The 19978-nt window shown below is 39.8% G+C and overlaps 1 protein-coding gene across 3 annotated transcripts in view; it reads left to right on the plus strand.

Moving 5' to 3' along the window:
• Positions 1-19978, plus strand: part of TMCC1 (transmembrane and coiled-coil domain family 1) — a 112654-nt gene that overhangs the window by 12178 nt on the left and 80498 nt on the right. Inside the window, exons 2-3 of one of the 3 annotated variants that reach the window (XM_083492785.1) lie at positions 3095-3151; positions 7916-8163. In XM_083492785.1, the coding sequence (XP_083348911.1) occupies positions 7957-8163 (207 nt within the window). In that variant the 5' untranslated portion in view covers positions 3095-3151; positions 7916-7956. Of the gene's footprint in view, positions 1-3094; positions 3152-7449; positions 8164-14121; positions 14479-19978 lie in introns of those variants that run through there. The other 2 variants (XM_083492786.1, XM_083492789.1) reach the window with 2 other exon arrangements.

Genomic DNA, 19978 nt, shown 5'->3' on the forward strand with positions numbered 1-19978 from the left:
GGCCAGAATACCAAAGTGGCAGCACTTGAGTGACACAACCAGAGGAATCTGTTTTCCAGGAGTTGCATAAGTATGCAGGGTTCCTCTTTTCCCCCTCTCTGCAGGATTCAGTGGCATTAGCCAGTTGGAGGAATGGGGATGCAGGTGGGAAAATCATATAGGCAGCTTGCCTGTAATTCTTCTGTGGTAACTTTATTTTGAAAAGTTATAAGGCATTATTCTGCTAATCGCAGCATTAGTATTTTCAAGATCGTTCCAAAGCCACAAGTGTCTTTGACAGTTCTCACTGCAGCCTACATTTCCACTTTGTGTTTTGGGGAAAAGCATTTTACCACCCACAAGCTGTGTTTCACCTGCTGGACATCATATTTGGTTACATTTTGAAGAGGCTATGACTAGCTTGGGATAAGGATGTGCGTTGTAGGAAATAGAATACAGAGCCACTCAATATTTCACAGTATCTGTTCCATTTTCTCCTTTCCTATCTTGTCTGTTACTCTGCACCCCCATTTCTCCTTTTATAAATAAAATAAAATATAGACCCAAATCAAAAAAATAGTGATAACATTGGTGAACCATCTTCTTGGCTGGGCTGCTACCCAGGTGTAGTTCACAAACTGCACTATTCTACCTCATATGATATAAATAAATCCAAGTTGCCTATCAGTTGTTTTCTCAGATGTTGTTTAGGGCAGCTGTGTATCTACTGTATGGATGATGATTATGATTTGTATTCCGTGGGACCGACATGGCATAATATGTCCTTGTATCCTCCTCTTGGAATAATTTTAACTGCAACAATTAGAATGTCATATTAAGGAGCTGGGATTTGGACATTTTAAAATTTAAGCAGTTTAGAAACTTGTCCAGTTGTGAGTAATTCAATACATGGCACAGATAACTAGAATAGGCCAAATTATAAATCTATACTGTATGTGCAGTTTGATGCTTTCCTTTCTACCTTGGTCTCTACTCAAACTGAGGGATAGCTCGCTCAGTAGAATATGAGACTCTTATTCTCAGGGTCGTGGGTTCGAGCCCCACATAGGGTGAAAGATTCCTGCACTGCAGCAGGTTGGGCTAGAATGATCCTCGTGTTCCCTTCCAACTCTACAGTTCTATGATTCTATCAAAATAAATGTTAAATGCTCACTTTGTTCTGTTGTACTCATATGCCCATTCACCACTTAAGAAGCAGCTTGCTAACTTCTGGTTACTTAACTTGTGGCCACATCTGTGTCTCTCCCCCCTCCCCAACATATCAATTGCATGTGGTGTGTGCCAGTGTTACATTAAGGATCCCACAAATCTGGAAGGAGAATGCACAGTGTACAAGATATAATGAACATTAGTTATTGGAGCAGCTAGTGACAAGACTAAGGGATGCAGGTGGTGCTGTGGGTTAAACCACAGAGCCTAGGACTTGCCAATCAGAAGGTCGGCGGTTTGAATCCCTGCAATGGGGTGAGCTCCCGTTGCTCAGTCCCTGCTCCTGCCAACCTAGCAGTTCGAAAGCACGTCATAGTGCAAGTAGGTAAATAGATACCGCTCCGGCGGGAAGGTAAATGGCGTTTCCGTGCACTGCTCTGGTTCGCCAGAAGCAGCTTAGTCATGGTGGCCACATGACCCGAAAGCTGTACGCCAGCTCCCTCAGCCAACAAAACGAGATGAACGCCACAACCCCAGAGTTGGCCACGACTGGACCTAATGGTCAGGGGTCCCTTTACCTTTACCTTAGTGACAAGACTAAATTGAAATGCAGCAAGGACATTGGCCTCAACACACTCTTATTTTGATATTTTGGTTCTGGTAGGTAAGAGTTTTCCTATGCAGATCATCTGAATGGCAACTTATTCTGTCCACAGTAGTTAATTAAATGTTTATCGTCAACACAAATATGGTAGTGAGCAAAATATGGGAATAAAGCACCAACATGGTATGTGTGCACTGGAAATCAATATCTGCCTGTAAAATCTCCCCCATCTCCCAATATTTATATACATGGAAACATCCACAAGTTTTGATGTTGGAAAGAGTTTGATTCTAAGTTGTTCATTCACGTAAAGGAAAAAGTGATTTCTTCCAATTCTTCCATCTGCAGGCTCCCTACATAATATTCTGCACCATTCCCAGGGGTCTCCTAAACAGGAGCAATCTTTCATTTTTAGGGGGTGTAGGAGCTGTGGAAGATGGGAAATCCTTGTTCCATGTATGTGGACTTTGTTTCATTCATGGGAGGAAAATTAGGATTCAAGCCAAAATGTAAGAATCTGAATTAGAGATCCCTGTGTAAGAGGTGCTTTGCCATATGCTGCTTCAATTACTACTTGCTGATTAAAATTTGTATATGGGATAGTTGTGTGCCTTCCAATTTTTGATGCTTTTATGAAACATTTTTGAAGTTTAACCCTTCAGCTTGATGGGCCTTCTCTGCAATTTGAATTCTCTTTTCCTGCTCTAGTATTTGTTAATGCTAAAAATAAATAATTATAGTGTGGACTCCAATGAAGTGTTCACACAACGGGGCCTGCTTCCTCCCCAGTCTCCCCCCATGTATCTATAAAATCTGCTCTGAGGGACCCACAGCAGCTGATTTAGGTAGGAGAATGGGAAATCCTACTGCTTTAGAAGCAGTCTTCTCATGTAACTTTGGTGCTTTTTTGTAAAAAACTGAAAATTAAAAAATAATAATTAAAGAATGAAAGGTATCTTATTTATTTTTGGCAGAAAGGCCTTTCAGTGAAGCTTAATCCACTGTTGCAAACCTATCCCTGAATAGCTTTGAGCATGTGGAAAGTTCAGCTTGCAAATATTCAAGAGTTTTCACTGACTGTGGCAAATTCCCAGGAAGTTCTTTGTCTGCAGAGACAGAATAGGGGCATGGCTGTGTAAGCTGAAGTTGAGCAGAATGTGCAGGTGCACAGAAGTCATCACATTTTTCTACTCCTTCTTTGTTGCCTATTAGTAATGCTGAGACCAACCATAACTAGGGGCATATTATTACAGTGTTGGAGTTAAAGTAACCTCAGTAAGTCACATTCCCTTGATGTGTATGTTTCTTTTCTAAGTTTTGTCTAACTTTCTCTCCCCCAAGCTGCTGTTTGACAGAGGAGCCCCACCAGCCAGTCATGTTTAAGGATAAGTGGTGGAGGTAAGTACCTTTTCCTCCCTATATTTAAGTAGTGTCTTGGCATCTGAGTTTCAATAGCTGTGTTAAGTCTCACTGAAAGGATGCTAGAATAGTTCTGTAATGTTTGCAAATACGTATGTCCACTGACTGTATATATGGTGTTTTGCAGCTTGTTTCATCTTCTGCATTAGGTAGCACTTTTGCTGTTTTTTTTCTAAAGCCGGTAGTACACGAGTTCCAGTGAAAGTTGTCCATGTAATAAACTTGGAGACTTGGCCATTGCCATAGTAGAATATTTCAAAGCAATTTAGTGAATATACAGAAATATTTTTTATGGAGAATTTCAAGGGTAAGGGGCAAACCAGCAAATGTTTGGGAGCATGAGAAATGTTCTGACCACACACAGTAGAAATAAATAGGAAAAAATTGGTTTTAGTTGCCACTTGGTTCATTAACCACAAATGCCGTGCATTTTCTGACAACATGTAGTGACTCTTGAAATAGCTGCATAGTGAGATCCCCATAGGCAAAGCATTGAATGACAAGGGCTGTTGAATTAGCTGCAGAATCTATGCAGTCTTCTCTAGCAGGATGGAATTTCACAAAACTCTAATCTGTGGTACTACAGGGAGGTCTTTAGCTACAGTATAACAGTCAGTCACACCATGCATATATGATTACCACCAAGCCAATAAAATATTAATCTAGGTTATCTTTGGCCTATCTCATTCTCATTAGCAAATGTTTATCAGATTAAAACATTTTCCCAGAATCATGGGGGACAAAATCTGCCTGTTTTTTAAAAAATGAGATTTTGAGGAGTCTCTTCAGCCTGAAGTAATCTGACTCAGCAGGGTTTTGAACTTTTTTTGTTATTACTAAAAATTCCACCTCTGGCATTCTCCATAGATAATGCAGTTCCCCTGGGTAGTTTGATGGCTAATTCCACAAATTGGAGTGAGCCTGTAAAGTGTTTATGATGTTATAACAAAGGAATCAGTCTGTAATCCCATTCTTTGAATGTTTCAGATGTATGATATAGTTTAACCTTAATGCATATGTGTGATCCACGTTAATTGCAACAAATCTGAGTTTCTGTGCAGTTACTCATCCTATTGTATCCACCTTATAATGGATTGGGGGCTTGCGGGGGTACTAGGCATATCTAGCTTGGAGTTGTGAATTTTATAGAAAAATTTCCTTTTAAGAATTGGAGGTCATTTCTACCCAAATAAATGGGATGAAATTCTGTATCTGGAATCATTTTTCTTTCTATGTATCACATGACTGTGGTCACATTCAGCTTATCAAATATTGGCTTTATAAAGCAAGATATGCATGAGCTTCAGGCACTCACAGCTGCTTTGCTCCTGCCTTTCGATAAGTAGCGAAACAAGTCAGGAAGCTGCAGCTAACCATGACATCCTGTTGTATCTGATATGAGAACTAGTTGTTCATTAGATTTATATAACAGCCCATCAGTAAATATTCCCATGGTGGCTTTCAACAATTTGGGTCCAGGATACCCCAAGGATCACCCTGAACCCTTATGTTCTAGTTACAGGTAGGTAGCTGTGTTGGTCTGCCGTAGTCAAAACAAAATAAAAAAATTCCTTCCAGTAGCACCTTAGAGCTTTCGTGTGCATGCACTTCAGGTGTATCTGAAGAAGTGTGCATGCATACGAAAGCTGATACCAATAACAAACTGAGGTGGTCTCTAAGGTGCTACTGGAAGGATTTTTTTTATTTTGTTCCTTATATTCTAGCTCAATCACTGAGATCATCTGCAGAAACTCATTTAGTTGTTCCCTGCGTTGGTGAGGCTTCTTTGGCAACAATGAGAAACAGAACCTTCAGTTTCATTGGCCCAGTCCTGTGGAATACCCTATCAATAGAGACGTACAGTGGGCGCCTTCTGTGCCAACTTTTAAACACATGCTTAAAACTTTTCTATTCCACCAGGCCTATGCAGGCAATTAAGAGTACATCTCCCACAATGGTCTGTTGATGTTGGTTTTTAACTTTTTATGACTTTATTGTGTGGTTTTATGTTTTTATAATGTTGTAAACCACTGTGATATATTTTCATGACACAGTTGTATATAAATGTTTTTATAAATAAATAAAAACATCAAACACAATTTACAGTAATAGGTAATATCCAATAATAATACTGCAAAAAGCTTCATTGCGCAGAGGCACCATAGAATAATTTACTGTACAGCCTCAATTTAAAATGCACTGAAAAAAGATAAAGAAGGTGTCAGGTGTGGCTCTCTGGGAAGTCTGTTTCATAGCTGATATGCTACTACTAAAAAACCACATCTCCTTAGTTGCCCTCTGCCTCATTTCATTGGTGGAGGCACCTAGGGAAGGGTTTCTGAAGAGAATTTTAAGGTGCAGGTAGGCATACAAAGGAGGACGTGATCTTTTCAAGTAACCTGCTCTTAGGACTTTGCAGGTTAAAACAGGAACTTTCAATTGGGTCAGGAAATATACTGGAAGCAAATAATGGTTAATGCCAAACAAGCCAGGATGCAAAAGCCGACTTCAAACTATGGTTTCATATCCTGACTTGTTTGGATGCCAATACCCATATTTTCCAGTTTGGACGTCCCATTAAATACTTTCTGGTCTGTTTGCTTACTCGCCTGAAAGGAGGAATGGTGCTGTTGCGTGTGGATTCCTGACACTTGTGCATAACTTCTTATTATGCCATAATTTGTCTTTTGTCCATGGAGAAATAAGATTATTGTGATTTAAACTGTTACCACAGAAAAGCATATAAAAGCAGGCCATAAGAATGGCTGCCTTATTCCTAGCTATATACGTCACAGAAATATACTACTACGCATCAATAGGATAGTATATATTTATATAAACTAATGGTGGGAATTAATATTGGAGGCATTTGTTGTATCTTTAAGTTTTCAAATGTGTACGATGCCCCTGCTTATTTTTTGTTGGGTAAAATAGTGGTAGCCCAATTTTCAGTCTATTAACAGAACTTGCAACATGTTACATCACAATGGTAGAATTTGGGATGGCTTTATTTCCAGTGGGTCACTATATTGTGCAGTGTCTGAGAAGGGTAGCAAAGGTGCTAGAGTTTTTGTACAGACAATATTTGCTTGCTTTTGCAGGATATCTCGATTGGTAGAGCATTAAACTCTTAATCCCAGGGTCATGGGTTCAAGTATTAGGACTGGCAAAACAGACTTCCAAACTGGATCCTAGATGTGTCCTGATCATCATAATGGCTCTTAATATGTTCTGTTGGATGTTTTCTCCAGTCTAAACATCATATATCTCTATCAACTTCTCTCAAAATTCATGCAGGATCTGCCAAGACTGAGCTTCATTTGTATGGTCCATTTTATCATCTTAAACAGCTTATGCATGTGATTCGCACTTAATCACAACAAGCGTATTACAAGGCTGTTCAGTTATTGTTAACTTTATTAATGCTCCCTTTCTTAATATTCAAGTTGCTTTGAGTTCACTTGCTTACTTCCTCAGCTACCTGCCTGTAGTGTGACATAATTATAGCTGTTTGCCTTTTCCACTTACCCGAAGCAATATACCTGAAGGAGCAGGTTGTGTTATTTAATATTTTGTTGGAAGCTGCCCAGAGTGGCTGGGGAAACCCAGCCAGATGGGTGGGGTATAAATAATAAATTATTATTATCTGTTCCTGTGAGTCTGAACAAGACCCACTTTTAATGCTGCTGCCATTCTGCTGCTTTCGTCTACAAGAACCAGTCATTTTAGACATTTGAGATTCCTAAGAGAGCCTTTGCTAATGGCCTTTGGTACCTACAAAATATTTTGGCGCTGGCAATGTGGAATCTGGTCCCTGCTTCTGGTCCTTGCCTGAAAGAAGATATTTTGTTTTTTCCATTTTTTTTAGTTTGTAATAACATAAAATTTATTAGAAATATAGAGCAATGTGTTGAGTTACATTGCCTTTCCTTAATACCATGGTGATAAGCTGCCAAATCCAGCCTCATGTAGCACAACGCATATTAAAATTGGGGTATGCTTGTTACGGTTCTGACAAAATCTTCCTTGCCTTCCAGTATACCAGCTCTGCTGGTAGGGAGGTATAGTTTCTATATTTAATATAGCATTTGGTTTTGGAATATTTTTTCATAAGCTTTGTGTTCCACCTGCAGTGGAAATGCACTTAATCCCCATGGTAAAAAAAAATGCTTGAAAAGTTTAGGATTGAGAAGAGAGTAAACTAGCTGCATGTTTTTTCAATGTGAATAACCTTAATCTGTGCATGATGTGTAACCCTAGTTTTTTTGTTTTAACAGTAGATAAGCATGAGACCACCGTGGCACAGCTGCATGTGTATTCACTCTTGAAGCAATTGCACACTTTATTGGCTGACAATCTTGGCATTTTTCAGCAAAAACAAATTTTAAGGGCACATAACATCTGTGTCTGACTTGTCAAATAAACTTGCTTGGTGTCATCTGATGGAGCCTTCTGGTAGTGAACAACTCTATGATGATCCTGACCTTGGAGGAAAGTCTCAAGATCCAGAGACCAAAAGGCAGCATGAATCGGAGCAAAAGCTATCCAAAATTACCCACAATGCCTTGGAGAATATTAATGTGATTGGTCAAGGGTTGAAGCATCTTTTCCAGCATCAACGCAGGAGGTCCTCAGTGTCTCCCCATGATATTCAGCAAGCTCAGGTTGATTTGGAGCTTGAAACGGAATTGGAAAATCAAAGCACATGTGCTGAAATTGATGGTGTCTCTACCCACCCCACAGCTCTGAACAGAGTTCTACAACAAATCAGAGTGCCACCTAAAATGAAGAGAGGAACAAGCTTGCACAGCAGACGGGGCAAGGCAGAGCCTCCAAAGGGAAGCCCCCAAATCAACAGGAAGTCTCTCCAGGATATTCATTCAGGCCGGCCCAGATCCTCATCAACTACTGATGCCCCTACTAATATGTCTGTGCTGGAGATGGCCTCTCCTATATGTCTAGCTGGTGAAGAGGTTGCATCAGCAGATCGGGTGAGTTCTGTTTATAGCAAAGTGTATTTTCTTGTTGGATGCTGAAGCATTTCTTTGAAAAAATCTGAGCATTGAATATAGTAGAAAGGGCAATAAATATATGTGTGTGTGTGTGTGTGTGTGTATTTCCTTGAAAGCCGTGTACCTGAGTAAAGAACATAGTATAATGTTCTTTCTGCACTGGTAATAAGAGAAGATGGCTGCAAACCAGCTCTCTAATGCAACAGCTTGTTGGCAATAAAGAACAGTAGATGCTGACTTACTTTTTATTTTTGGAAGCTGTTTAGCTTGTGGAAGTAGCATAATCTCCCAAGTAGACTGCTTTGCATATAATAATTGATTTTTTTCTCCAGTAAGTCCAGCATTGGATTAAATTTAAGATGTAAGGATCTTTATGGCCAAGAGGTAAATGGTAGTATGCAATTCCAACTGTGCAAGTTGCTGCTGTGTATAGTGTTCTTTATAGTGTGCTTTTTATTGTATTTTATGTTGAAAACTTTTAATAACTTTTTATTGGAAAGAAATGTATTGAGCCATATTGAAGTTTACTGTTTCATTAGATAAACTTGGTTCTGGGTATGAAATATTTTGGTCTGCAGTATAGAAGGTACGCAGAAAGATCTATGTGACAGTTCTTTTTTGAGGGAGAGGGCAGGAAGTGGTGGTTCCATATCTTGCTGAAACTGAGGAATGGAACTGCTAGCCCTAAAGTCAGTGCAGTCATATCTGTGTTTCCCAATTAATTCCATTTGGTTTAGTTAATGAGCAGTGCTTCCTGTTCAGATATCTAATGAAAAGTTACAAAAGGATATGGTGGAAACTTGTAACATCGCAGTGGCTATCGCAGCAGGAGACATTGCGCAAGTAAAACAGCAGACTGAGTGAGGTGATGAGGCATGGAAGCCTGTGGGATAGGGTGCATTGATATGGGGATCATCAGTACTCTTCAACATAGGTGGAGGAAGCAGTACTTGAAGAAACAGGAAATTAAGCTAATGAATTTAGGAGAGAAGAAGCAAGTGTGTTGCAGTTGGGACAAGGACAGGTTGGAGTGGAACAGACTCTTAAAGCATGGACTCATAGTTACTGATCTGTTGTGTGTATTATATGGAAGTGTACTAATTCCAAGTTAACTTGTGTGTGTGGAGGTTTTCTTTATACATGTGTAGATGAGATGGAACACATCTCTTCAATAAAAGAAGGTCACTGTGAGACAGTAATTATGAACATCAGCCTTGCTTGGCAAGGTAAAGATACTCTGCTCTGTGTTTTGCACACCTTTTTATCAATCATGAAAGTATGGACATTAGCATTTCCTTGAGTTGCTCTTGTGGAGTGGAGAGGACTGAAACAAAGTCTTATTTATAAGCATATCTACAACCCAACAGTAGGCACCCCTCCTCACCACTTTTTAGTAGCAAAACAAGACTTTAACTGTTAACATTTTGTAAAGGTGGTTGGTTTTGATTGTGAAGAGAATATAAATAAAAATGCCTGGCCCAGCCAATGAAGGAAACCAGACTTCCCCCACTCCATGCTTATGATGTCAGCCAAATATGCCACCAGGAAACTCTTTCCCCTCCCATTTCCCCTAACAATAAAAAAGGGCCCAGTCTTGCCCATGAATAAACCAGGTTCCCTGCTCTCCTTCCCACCAGTCAAACATGTTTTTGGGATAGTTTGCCACCACTCTCATTGAAATGTGTGTTTGGGTGTGCATGTGTGTGCCTATGATGAATGTAGAAATTAAACAATGAACTCACATAGGTACATTGCTGATTACAAAGACTGGTAGGCTGGCTGGCTAGCCATAGAAAAGAAGAAAGGCTTGTGCTTGTGGCTGCTTTAACCTTGTACTTGCAAATGGAAGAAAAAGCACCTCAGCCTCAGAAAAGAGCATTGGTTGGGAAGGCTCTTCATAGTTCTTGCCTAATGCTATGAAACAAGAACAGACTGTATCCAAATGTGATACATTATATTGCATATGAATGATAAGGAACATAAGAGATTGGGCTACAGTTTTTTGGGGGGTGGGCTTGGGGTTAGGATGGGCAGTGCTCCACTTGTACTAAGTGAAGAACTTCCGTTGATCCCTAACTAACATGAAAACACTTATATAAAAAGGCAAAATAATATGTGACTCAAACATCTCTAGGAGCTTCCCCAGGGAAGAAGCTGCATTATTTTTTTGGCGGGGGGGGGGAATCCCCCTCAGCTTCTCTGCCCATGTTTAGCTAGTGGTAATGGGATCACTGTCTTCTATAGCACTGTTACAGTACAGTCATACCTTGGTTCTCGAACGCCTTGTGACTCAAATGTTTTGGTGAGTGTTCCGGTTTGCAAACGTTTTTTGGAAGCCAAATATCCTGACAGCTCCTGCAGCCAATCGGAAGCTGCCCCTTGGTTTTCAAACGTTTTCGAAAGTCGAATGGACTTCTGGAACAAATTCCGTTTGAGAACCAAGGTATGACTGTATATCTAAAGCAGAATATGCTCATAAAGTATCTCATCTAATCTTGTAATTCTTAGTTTTAGTTTTGTCTTCTGGGAAACGAATCAGAGTCTATAGGAAACTTTGTTCCTATGTGTCTTGTTATAATATAACAATATATGAACTCTAGTGGCATCATAAGAATAGGAATATCTTTATTGTCATTGCCCCCTTCGGGGACAACGAAATCATCAAATTCATGAAGAGCTAGGTGTAGTCTTGTATTGTCCAAGACAGAAGTTGATTCTGTCCTTCCAAAGACATTATGGCAAACTGGGTAGTAGCAGAGTGTTGAGTGGATTTTGGCCAAGTGAGACATTCCTTACTGTATATTGTGTAAGTAAAGAAATGCTTCATATTAAATTCTGTGTGTCCCCCCCCCCCCCAAATGCAGCTCCATAAAACTTAGTGTGCTAACATAGAAATACTTTTTTTAAAAAAATAAATAAATCAAAACCCACAATATGGAACAAAGGTAATTTTGCAAGCTTTAGACAAAGCCCATCTTGGTAGCCTTTTTAAATAATAATAAAAAAAATAGAAAAAGACATTTTGCATTCTTTCTTTATTGACAGTGACATAACTATGTCATGCTGTCTTAATTCAGCACAGTAAAGAGTTCTAAACAACTGTGGTATAAGATAGAACTGAGAAGTATTCATAGAATCATAGAATTATAAAGTTGGAAGCGACCACAAGGAGCATCTAGTCCAGGCTTCCTCAAACTCGGACCTCCAGTTGTTTTGAGACTACAATTCCCATTATTCCTGACCACTGGTCCTGCTAGCTAGGGATCATGGGAGTTGTAGGCCAAAAACAACTGGAGGGCTGAGTTTGAGGAAACCTGCTAGTCCAACCACCTGCAATACAGGAATCTTTCGCTCAGTGTGGGGCTCAAATCCACAACCCTGAAGTAAGATTATCCTGCTGTACCAACTGAGCTTGAAGTGTTTGAAATTCATTTGAATTTCCAATAAAACTTATTCTTATCAAAAATACATATCAAATTGTAGGTGGCTGTTCTCACACTATCTTTAATGTTTTATGGAAAATATGAGATACTTTCTTTATTGTTCATTGTGGTTTCTGTTTTATGCACTAGCATAGATATGAAACCAGTGTTCATTATTGATGCTCGGTACAGTTATACAGTGGAACTTGAAGACCATGAACTGTTGACTCTGAGCAAACAACACCAGTTCCGGAAAGTTTGATCAGTTACCTTTAAACTAACCTGGATTTGAGACGGATTTCAGCAGATTAACTGCATTCTATTCTAGCAACAGCAAGAGTCCTGTGGCCCTGTAAATTTTACTGATTTGTACTAATTAAAGCTTGATAAGCACCAGAGAGTTAAACTTTTACCCTAATTGTTATAATCCACTTACTCTTGTTTACAAAGCTTTGTGCAGCGGTAAACTGATTTGCAGCACAATCCTGCACAACTACTCAAATGTAAATCCTGTTGAGTTGAATGGGACTTACAACCCAATATATTTATATTGGGTTGCAGCCATAGGGTGATGCCAAGCTGTAGTCATACTTGGAGCAGACCCTTGAAATCAGTGGACTTATTGATCTCTATGTATTCGGAGTATGGTTAATGTTGGCTGTTATCTGTAGCATTTAACGTTTGAAAAGACAGTATGCTAGGTGATCATGAAAATGGCATTTTAAAGAAATAAAGCCAAAGTGACTCATACAAGAAGTGCCAAAGTGACTCATTCAAGAAGTGTAGCACATAATTGGTGCTAGCAGTCTACAGGAAGGAGCTATACTCTCTCTGCTTACCCTTCTGCTGGTTCTACTGGAATGTCATCTTTAGGAAGCTTATATCTGACAACAGCTGGTTAAGGCACATTAATGAAAGAGAACTTGCTGTCTCCTTTCCATCGTGTCTGGTGTGGCTGGCTGTTAAACGGTGTAGTGGCAAAGGAAAAACCCTGTGGCAGGTTTTCTGATTGGAACAATGGAAGGGCCTTGATCTGGTGGTGGTTGTCCTACAAGCTCAAGAGTGATTCCTTTGGTAATCTAAAATGATGCATTAGTGCTTATAGCATGTCTGTTCCTTGTATGTGTGTGTAGTATAAATTAATATAAAACTCCCCTATATTCTGGTTTTTGTTTATGTAACACCTAAAATGACACCACCACCACCATTAATGATGATAATAATAATAATAATAATAATAATAATAATAATAATAATAATATACCACCCTATACCTGGAAGTTTAAAGGGGCACTGATCACCTCCCTGGCCCAGCCAGCTGTTCTCTTCTTGCTGGTTTTTATCAGCCAAGAAGGACAAGGGTCTAGAGCGCAAGTGGTCACCCTGACTAATCTGAGCACCTTGTCCACATCTTTGAGTCTTACCAACTGAAACTCATCCAACACAACAGGACTAGACTGTGCTCTGGACACCCTATGAGATTCATCTGCTATAACAGCAGAATCAAGGTCTTAGTGGATGCAAGCGATTTTATCCTCAAAATGCTTTGCAAACAGCATTTTGCAAGCTACTGTTGGTTCTGTCACCTCCTTTGGGTCATCCTGTAAAAGACCTCGTACAACCTGGAAAAGCGTTGCCAGATGCCGTAATGAGGATGCAATGGAGGCAGCAAAGTATGCCTTCTTTGCTGCTTTCACTGCCACTAGGTAAGCTCGATAATGAGCCCTTACCGTTGTTCAGTTGCATTCATTCAGATCTTTCCTCCACTTGCGTTCAAGCCATCTCCCAGCTTGTTTCCTCACCCTAAGCTCTGGAGTATACTGGGGGGGGGGGTCAAACGGGCTCCACAAAGTGGGAGAGGGTGCTTACTTACTCCCCCCACCCTTAGTGAGCCCTTCTTAATACTTTTATTTTCTGTTACATACTTCAGTTTACTGTTTACCGGATCCTTGAATAAGCCAGAAGTGTTCTGAGACTTTGACAAGTTCTTGATTGGGAACCATAAGCCCAAACTTTTGTGCTTGATTTTATGGAGCTTGTTGACCTAGATCAGGGGTCAGCAAACTTTTTTAGCAGGGGGCCAGTCCACTGTCCCTCAGAACTTGTGTGGGGCCGAACTATATTTTTTTTGGGGGGGGAATGAACAAATTCTTATGGCCCACAAATAATCTAGAGATGCATTTTAAATAAAAGGACACATTCTACTCATGTAAAAACACGCTGATTCCTGGACCATCCGCGGGCCAGATTTAGAAGGCGATTGGGCTGGATCCAGCCCCAGGGCCTTAGTTTGCCTACCCATGACCTAGATGTTGTCTTGTCCAAGTATAATGGATATATTTGTTGTACAGGTGGTTTTTAAACACACAAATTATAAAATGATGTTCCTCATAGGAGGTGGTGGTCACTTTAAAAGAGGGACAGTTATATGGAATCCTTTTGTAGAATAAGAATTTTGCAGACCAGTTTCTGGAGATTCTTTCAGTTGTGATGGAAAAAAAGAGAGCTCTAACTTCCAAATTACTTGTATTCTGGTGAGGTTAAACTACGGAAAGCTTGATAAGCAATCTTAATTATTAAAACTTGCATGATGGATTTTCCTAGTTCTTGAAAGGACACGCTGCAGAACAGGCCTGTTTGGTCAATTGAACCCCAAAGCAATGAGTGCGTGCTATTTCTTATCCCTGCTCCTTAGAGGTTTACTAGACTTCCTTATTGCCTATAGGCTAGAGAAGAAGCGAAAACTAGAGCATGAGTCTGTGAAAAGTTTAAATGGCCAATCTCTGTTGGTATAGTGATGAATTGAAACACTAATGAAACTAACAGAAAAGTCATGGAAGAAGATCGGGATAGCCAAGGATCAGAGAGTGATGTAAGTTAAGAGAATATTTAAAAATTTCTGTGTTAAAGTGCTTTCTTTCTTTCTTTCTTTCTTTCTTTCTTTCTTTCTTTCTTTCTTTCTCAAGCTTTAAAGGTGTCCATCACAAATTACCTGAGCCTATCTGGTGTTTGGCTCATATTATCTGCTCTTGAGTGGCTACCATGCCCACAAATTTCATACAGTTCTGTAAACAACAACAACCATAGCACTATGTCTGTCTCTCTCTCTCTCTCTCTCTCTCTCTCTCTCTCTCTCTCTCTGTGTGTGTGTGTGTGTGTGTGTGTCTGTGTGTGTGTGTGTGTGTCTGTGTGTGTATACGTATGTGTACAATAGATATATGCAGTGCTTTTTTCCTAAAAAAAATGTTTAGGGGTACTCTCATTTTCCTACTCATATTGAAATTGAGGGGCACCTCAATGAGGCCAAACTTAGATTCACAAAATGTTTAGGGGTATGCGTACCCCTGGGTTCCCCCAGAAAAAAAGCACTCCATATATCCCTGTAATAGTGAATGTGGGAGGTACAAAGCTTCAGGTTTTTCAAATCAGAAATTGGAGTAGATATTTTGGTTAATAAGAGTTCATTTTATTTAAAATGCCCAAATGAAGTGTTGTTGCCTTGTACAGAGATAGGATTGCATTGTTGTGTGTTGGAACAAGATAAGAAATGTTTAGATGGCAGTAAGTGGGCTAATTGCATATTGATAAGGCAGTCTCAGAACTGCAAGATTGCATTACAAGCTGACATAAATCTCTGTCTTTGCATTGTACAAAGAGACCTTGTCTATACTAGGCACTATTACTGGATCAGTGAATACACCTGACGTAAGAGTATGGGCTGTTAGGAACAACATGCAATAGTTGAGGTGTGTGTGGGTAGACTTTCCATATTCTTTCTTGCCAATAAACAAGAAGGCCCACAGTAGGAAATATTTCAGACTCTGAGCTATTTAGCCAGTTAAGAATTCAAGTGTAGCCCCATGGTCAAAAGGTAAATGCCTGCACACATGACAAATGCACACAGAGGTATAATGTTCTCTGATGTGCTGGCGAGGCCAAGGTTTTTATTAGTGTGCAGTTGGAAACAAAATGTGCATTTGGGAGAAAAATTGTGCAGTTGGAAAGCTGATAATGTGCGGCTGGAAAAGGGGGTGGTGGTTAGACACATTAGGCATATGCGTTTATAAAGCACTTAAATTACAAAATCAGGGACAGCATGTACGCAAATTATATAAAGGTGGGTTGTGCTCAGTATCCATACTTAAACTGTCCAAACCATATTGAAACACCTCCTTCTTTTTGGCTGGTAGCTCCTTTTCTGTACATTCGTCTCTAGGAAGATTACCGGTATGCTTTGCTGTATTTGTATCCTTGTATTCTTTTTTGTGCCTGCTAAGTTGCTGAACTAAGGCAGATTGATAAATGAATCATCACTGTATTGTAGATGGTAACTACGGACTCCTGTGGAGAAACTGCCACTGATGCAGAGTGTAAGCAAGAAGTAAAGCATGTTCAGCCTCTTTTTTCCTCCTCCTCCTCCTCCTCCTTTTTTAAAGTGTGGAGTGACTGATGAGGAATTTGTGCAGTTGGAAAATCGTTTACAAAACAAAACTAGGCTAGACCTCAACTTGTACCAGAACTTGGCTGCAGAACCAATTTCAGTTGTTAGCTATAGTGTTTGTGGAGGGGGGCAGAGAGAGAAGTGGGAGAAGTCATGCAGCTGTGCATATATAACATTTGTTTTCAACACAAACTAAAACACTTCTGTTTCAGCAAGTATACCCAATCATTTACTTTTATTATGTATACTTTTTCTTAAAGTTTGTGACTTATATGTCTATTTTGAAAAATATTTGAAAGCTGTGGCTTTTGTTAAGACAGTATTGGATCAGAGGAACAATGGCTATAAATAGCAAAACAACGGGGGAGCGTGTTTAAAGATATTTCTCACCCCTTGAAACAGCAGTTTCTGCATGGTAAACTGAATATTTTGCTGTGCAGAATTTACTACCGCAACTTGGATGTGAAATATTATTTACTTAAAGCCATGAGGCAGTTGACCTGAATTCCATTTCCTAGCCTCAGAACATTTCTCTTAAGTGACTGCTGTTCTCACAGAAGAAAAATGAATCGGAGAGACTTCTCAAACTTTACCATTTTGCCAATAGAGGGTGCTGTGGACCTTTTGATCTCTGTATTTCAAAAGACTAATGTTATAGCTAATGTAAAATGGTAAAATAACTAAATCATGACTTCCAATATTTGGTTTGATAACAACTCAAAAATTTTGGGGAGAAGTGATTCTTTGCCAACTCAAATCAAGGCAAAATGTAAATATGCCTAAGCATTTCTCTCGTTATTTGAAAGCTGTAGTCAGTTTTCCATTTTTTTGGAGGTAAGTCATTAAACCAAGCTTGTATATATTACATAGAACATGCCCCACAACACTTTGGGTAAGCCAGATTCAGACTGAAAATATCCACCCAAACATCATATAGATCTGTGTATTTTAAAGAAAACTCATAATATCAACTGCTGCATTGCCTAAAATATCAGTTAGAGCTCTTATATAGTTAATGCATATCCTTGTGAGTAATAATACTTAACTTTTATATAGAACATTTCATGTGTTCAGAGTGCTTCACATAATCAAGTCTTACATTGAGATTAGATAAAAGAGGCTTTTGCTGGAGTAAATGGCAGATCACTTCTTTGAAATGGAGTAACTTCAAGTCCCTGTCAGGGAAAAAGTTGGGATATAAAATAACAATAATAATAACAACTGAGGAAGATTTATTGGGCAGCGGAGGCAGTATGTTGATTCTTTCTGCTCTTCTTTCCTCTCTCGGAACACAGGGTAGAAGCATAGTAAGTTAGCCTCTGAAGCTGTTCTCCTGTTCTGGCCAGCTATTGGAAATGCTGTTGAAAGGGAACCAATCCCTTTCCTTCAAAGTTCAAATTGCTCTCTGAAGACTCATTAACATGATCCCTCAGTGTGCAATCTCTGCCCAAAATTATTATTTTCAGTTTTGCTATGGAACTTAGAACCCAGCTTTCACATTCTGTCCACCTGCCAACCTAGCAGTTCGAAAGTGCACCTGTGCAAGTAGATAAGTAGGTACCGCTGTGGCGGGAAGGTAAATGGTGTTTCTGTGTGTTCTGGCTTCCATCACGGTGTTACGTTGTGCCTTTACCTTTTACCCACCTGGAATACTCTTGCAGTATCAACACTGAATGAATTTTCGTTTACACTAACTCAGTAACTCCTTGGATTTATTAATTTATGCAACACACATAAATACTTTAACAAGCTTGCAGTATAGCCTGTGATGTCTCACTCAAGTCTCAGTCATAGTATGCTAATTTGATTTAGGCTGCAATCGTGTGTGCCCTTAATCCGCTTGCAGTGAATTAATTGGAATCATGTAATGCACCTCCCATAACACGGACTGAGTTCATTTTGCACACTTTATTTGTTGACAGTGGTTACCCAACATTCCTCTTCTTTCAAGATTCTTGTAGTTTTTGACATTTTAGAAGTAGAGCGTTTTCCACTTCTGTAACTTAATTGCTCAGCTTTCTTATTTAATACAGCATTAATTTGTAACATTTAACAAGGACTTCTGTTGATTTTTATAAATGACAATAAAATGGACAATTATTATAAACCTAGACAGCATCTTAAAAAGCAGAGATATCACCTTGCTGACAAAGGTCCATATAGTTAAAACTACGGTTTTCCCAGTAGTGATGTATGGAAGTCAGAGCTAGGCCATAAAGAAGGCTGATCGCTGAAGAATTGATGCTTTTGAATTATGGTACTGGAGGAGACTCTTGAGAGTCCCAAGGACTGCAAGAAGATCAAACCTATCCATTTTTAAGGAAATCAGCCCCTGAGTGCTCACTGGGTCCTGAAGCTGAGGCTCCAATACTTTGGCCACCTCATGAGAAGAGAAGACTCCCTGGAAAAGACCCTGATATTGGGAAAGATTGAGGGCACAAGGAGAAGGGGATGGCAGAGGACGAGATGGTTGGACAGTGTTCTCAAAGCTACTAACATGAGTTTGACCAAACTGTGGGAGACAGTGGAAGACAGGAGTGCCTGGCGTGCTCTGGTCCATGGGGTCATGAAGAGTCGGACACAACTAAGCGACTTAACAACAACAAAATTTGTATACCGCCCTTCATCTGTAGATCTCAGGGTGGTTCACAGCCTAAAAATACAAGATAAAAAAAACACAAAAGGCATTATAAAAGCAAGAACAGAAACAAACCAATAACCCCCACTCCCCACCACCACCTGCCACAAACACAGTTAAAAGAGTATATAGGGTGGTCAATCACATTTTCGCCTGGCTCCTAAGGGTGTATAATGAAGGCTCTTGTCAAGCCTCCCTCTGGAGAACATTCCACAGATGGTGAGCCACTGCAGAAAAGGTGGCAGTTGTGTGTTTATCTCCACATTTCAGTTGTCTTAACTGTAGTGTGTGTATCTGTGTGCACTTTGTATTCAGGATGTAGAAAAATTAGACATTCAAGGTCTATATAATACATGTTCACTTCAGACTAGTGATTTAGTAGCATCCTGTGTCCTAAAGATGGCCAATTTGGATTGCCACCTGGACCACGAGACTGTAAGTGTATTGGAAGCTGGCGTTCTATCATTCTCTGTGAGACAGGGATTGTTTTCTCATCTGTTTGCCCACCCTCCACTACCTAGGCAGTGTTGGTCTTACCACCAACTTTTGAAGTACTTTTTAAAAAGTCAGCAAACATGTGAGTAGGGTGTTTGGAGCTGTAGACTTTGTGTACTTGGACTTTCCAGAAAAGCCATTGACAAAAGCCTTTGCCAGGGTTCCTGAGTCAACTTACTAGTAGTGGGATAAGACAATGAGTCCTTTATGGATTAGTAACTGGTTAAACTATAGTATGCAGAGTCTGAGTAGAAGTCAGTGATTAGTTTTCACAACAGAACAAAGAAGTCAGATTGCCAAGGAATCTGTACAGTGGAACGTCTACTTACGGACATAATCCGTTCCAGAGGTACGTCTGCTGGTAGAAACGGGATGCTAGAAGAGGTGTCTTGTGTGAGTGCGCATTCGGTGGTAGTGCGTTTCTGCGCATGCGCAGATGGCAGAAGCTGCTTCTACACATGCGCGAATCGCGGCAAACCCGGTGTCTACTTCCGGGTTTTTCCGCGAACACAACTTCGAGGTTCCGCTGTATTTGGGTGGTCACTTTTTAACTTACTTGTTTGCATAAGATACCAAATTTAGGATGATAAAAATAGAAAATGGCTTATGAAGAGCTCCAAAAGGATTTCTCCAAAACGAGTGAACAGGCAAATACAGTTCAATGTAAGGAAGTGTAAGGTGATGAGCATTGGTGCAAAAAACTTAAATTCACATATATAAAGTAGTACCTCACATTACGTAAACTTCAGGATATGAACGTGGCAAACCAAGAAGTATTTTATCAGGTTTCGCCGCATG

This window comes from Podarcis liolepis (assembly GCF_965112155.1).
Source record: "Podarcis liolepis genome assembly, chromosome: 2".
Classification (NCBI taxonomy): domain Eukaryota; kingdom Metazoa; phylum Chordata; class Lepidosauria; order Squamata; family Lacertidae; genus Podarcis; species Podarcis liolepis.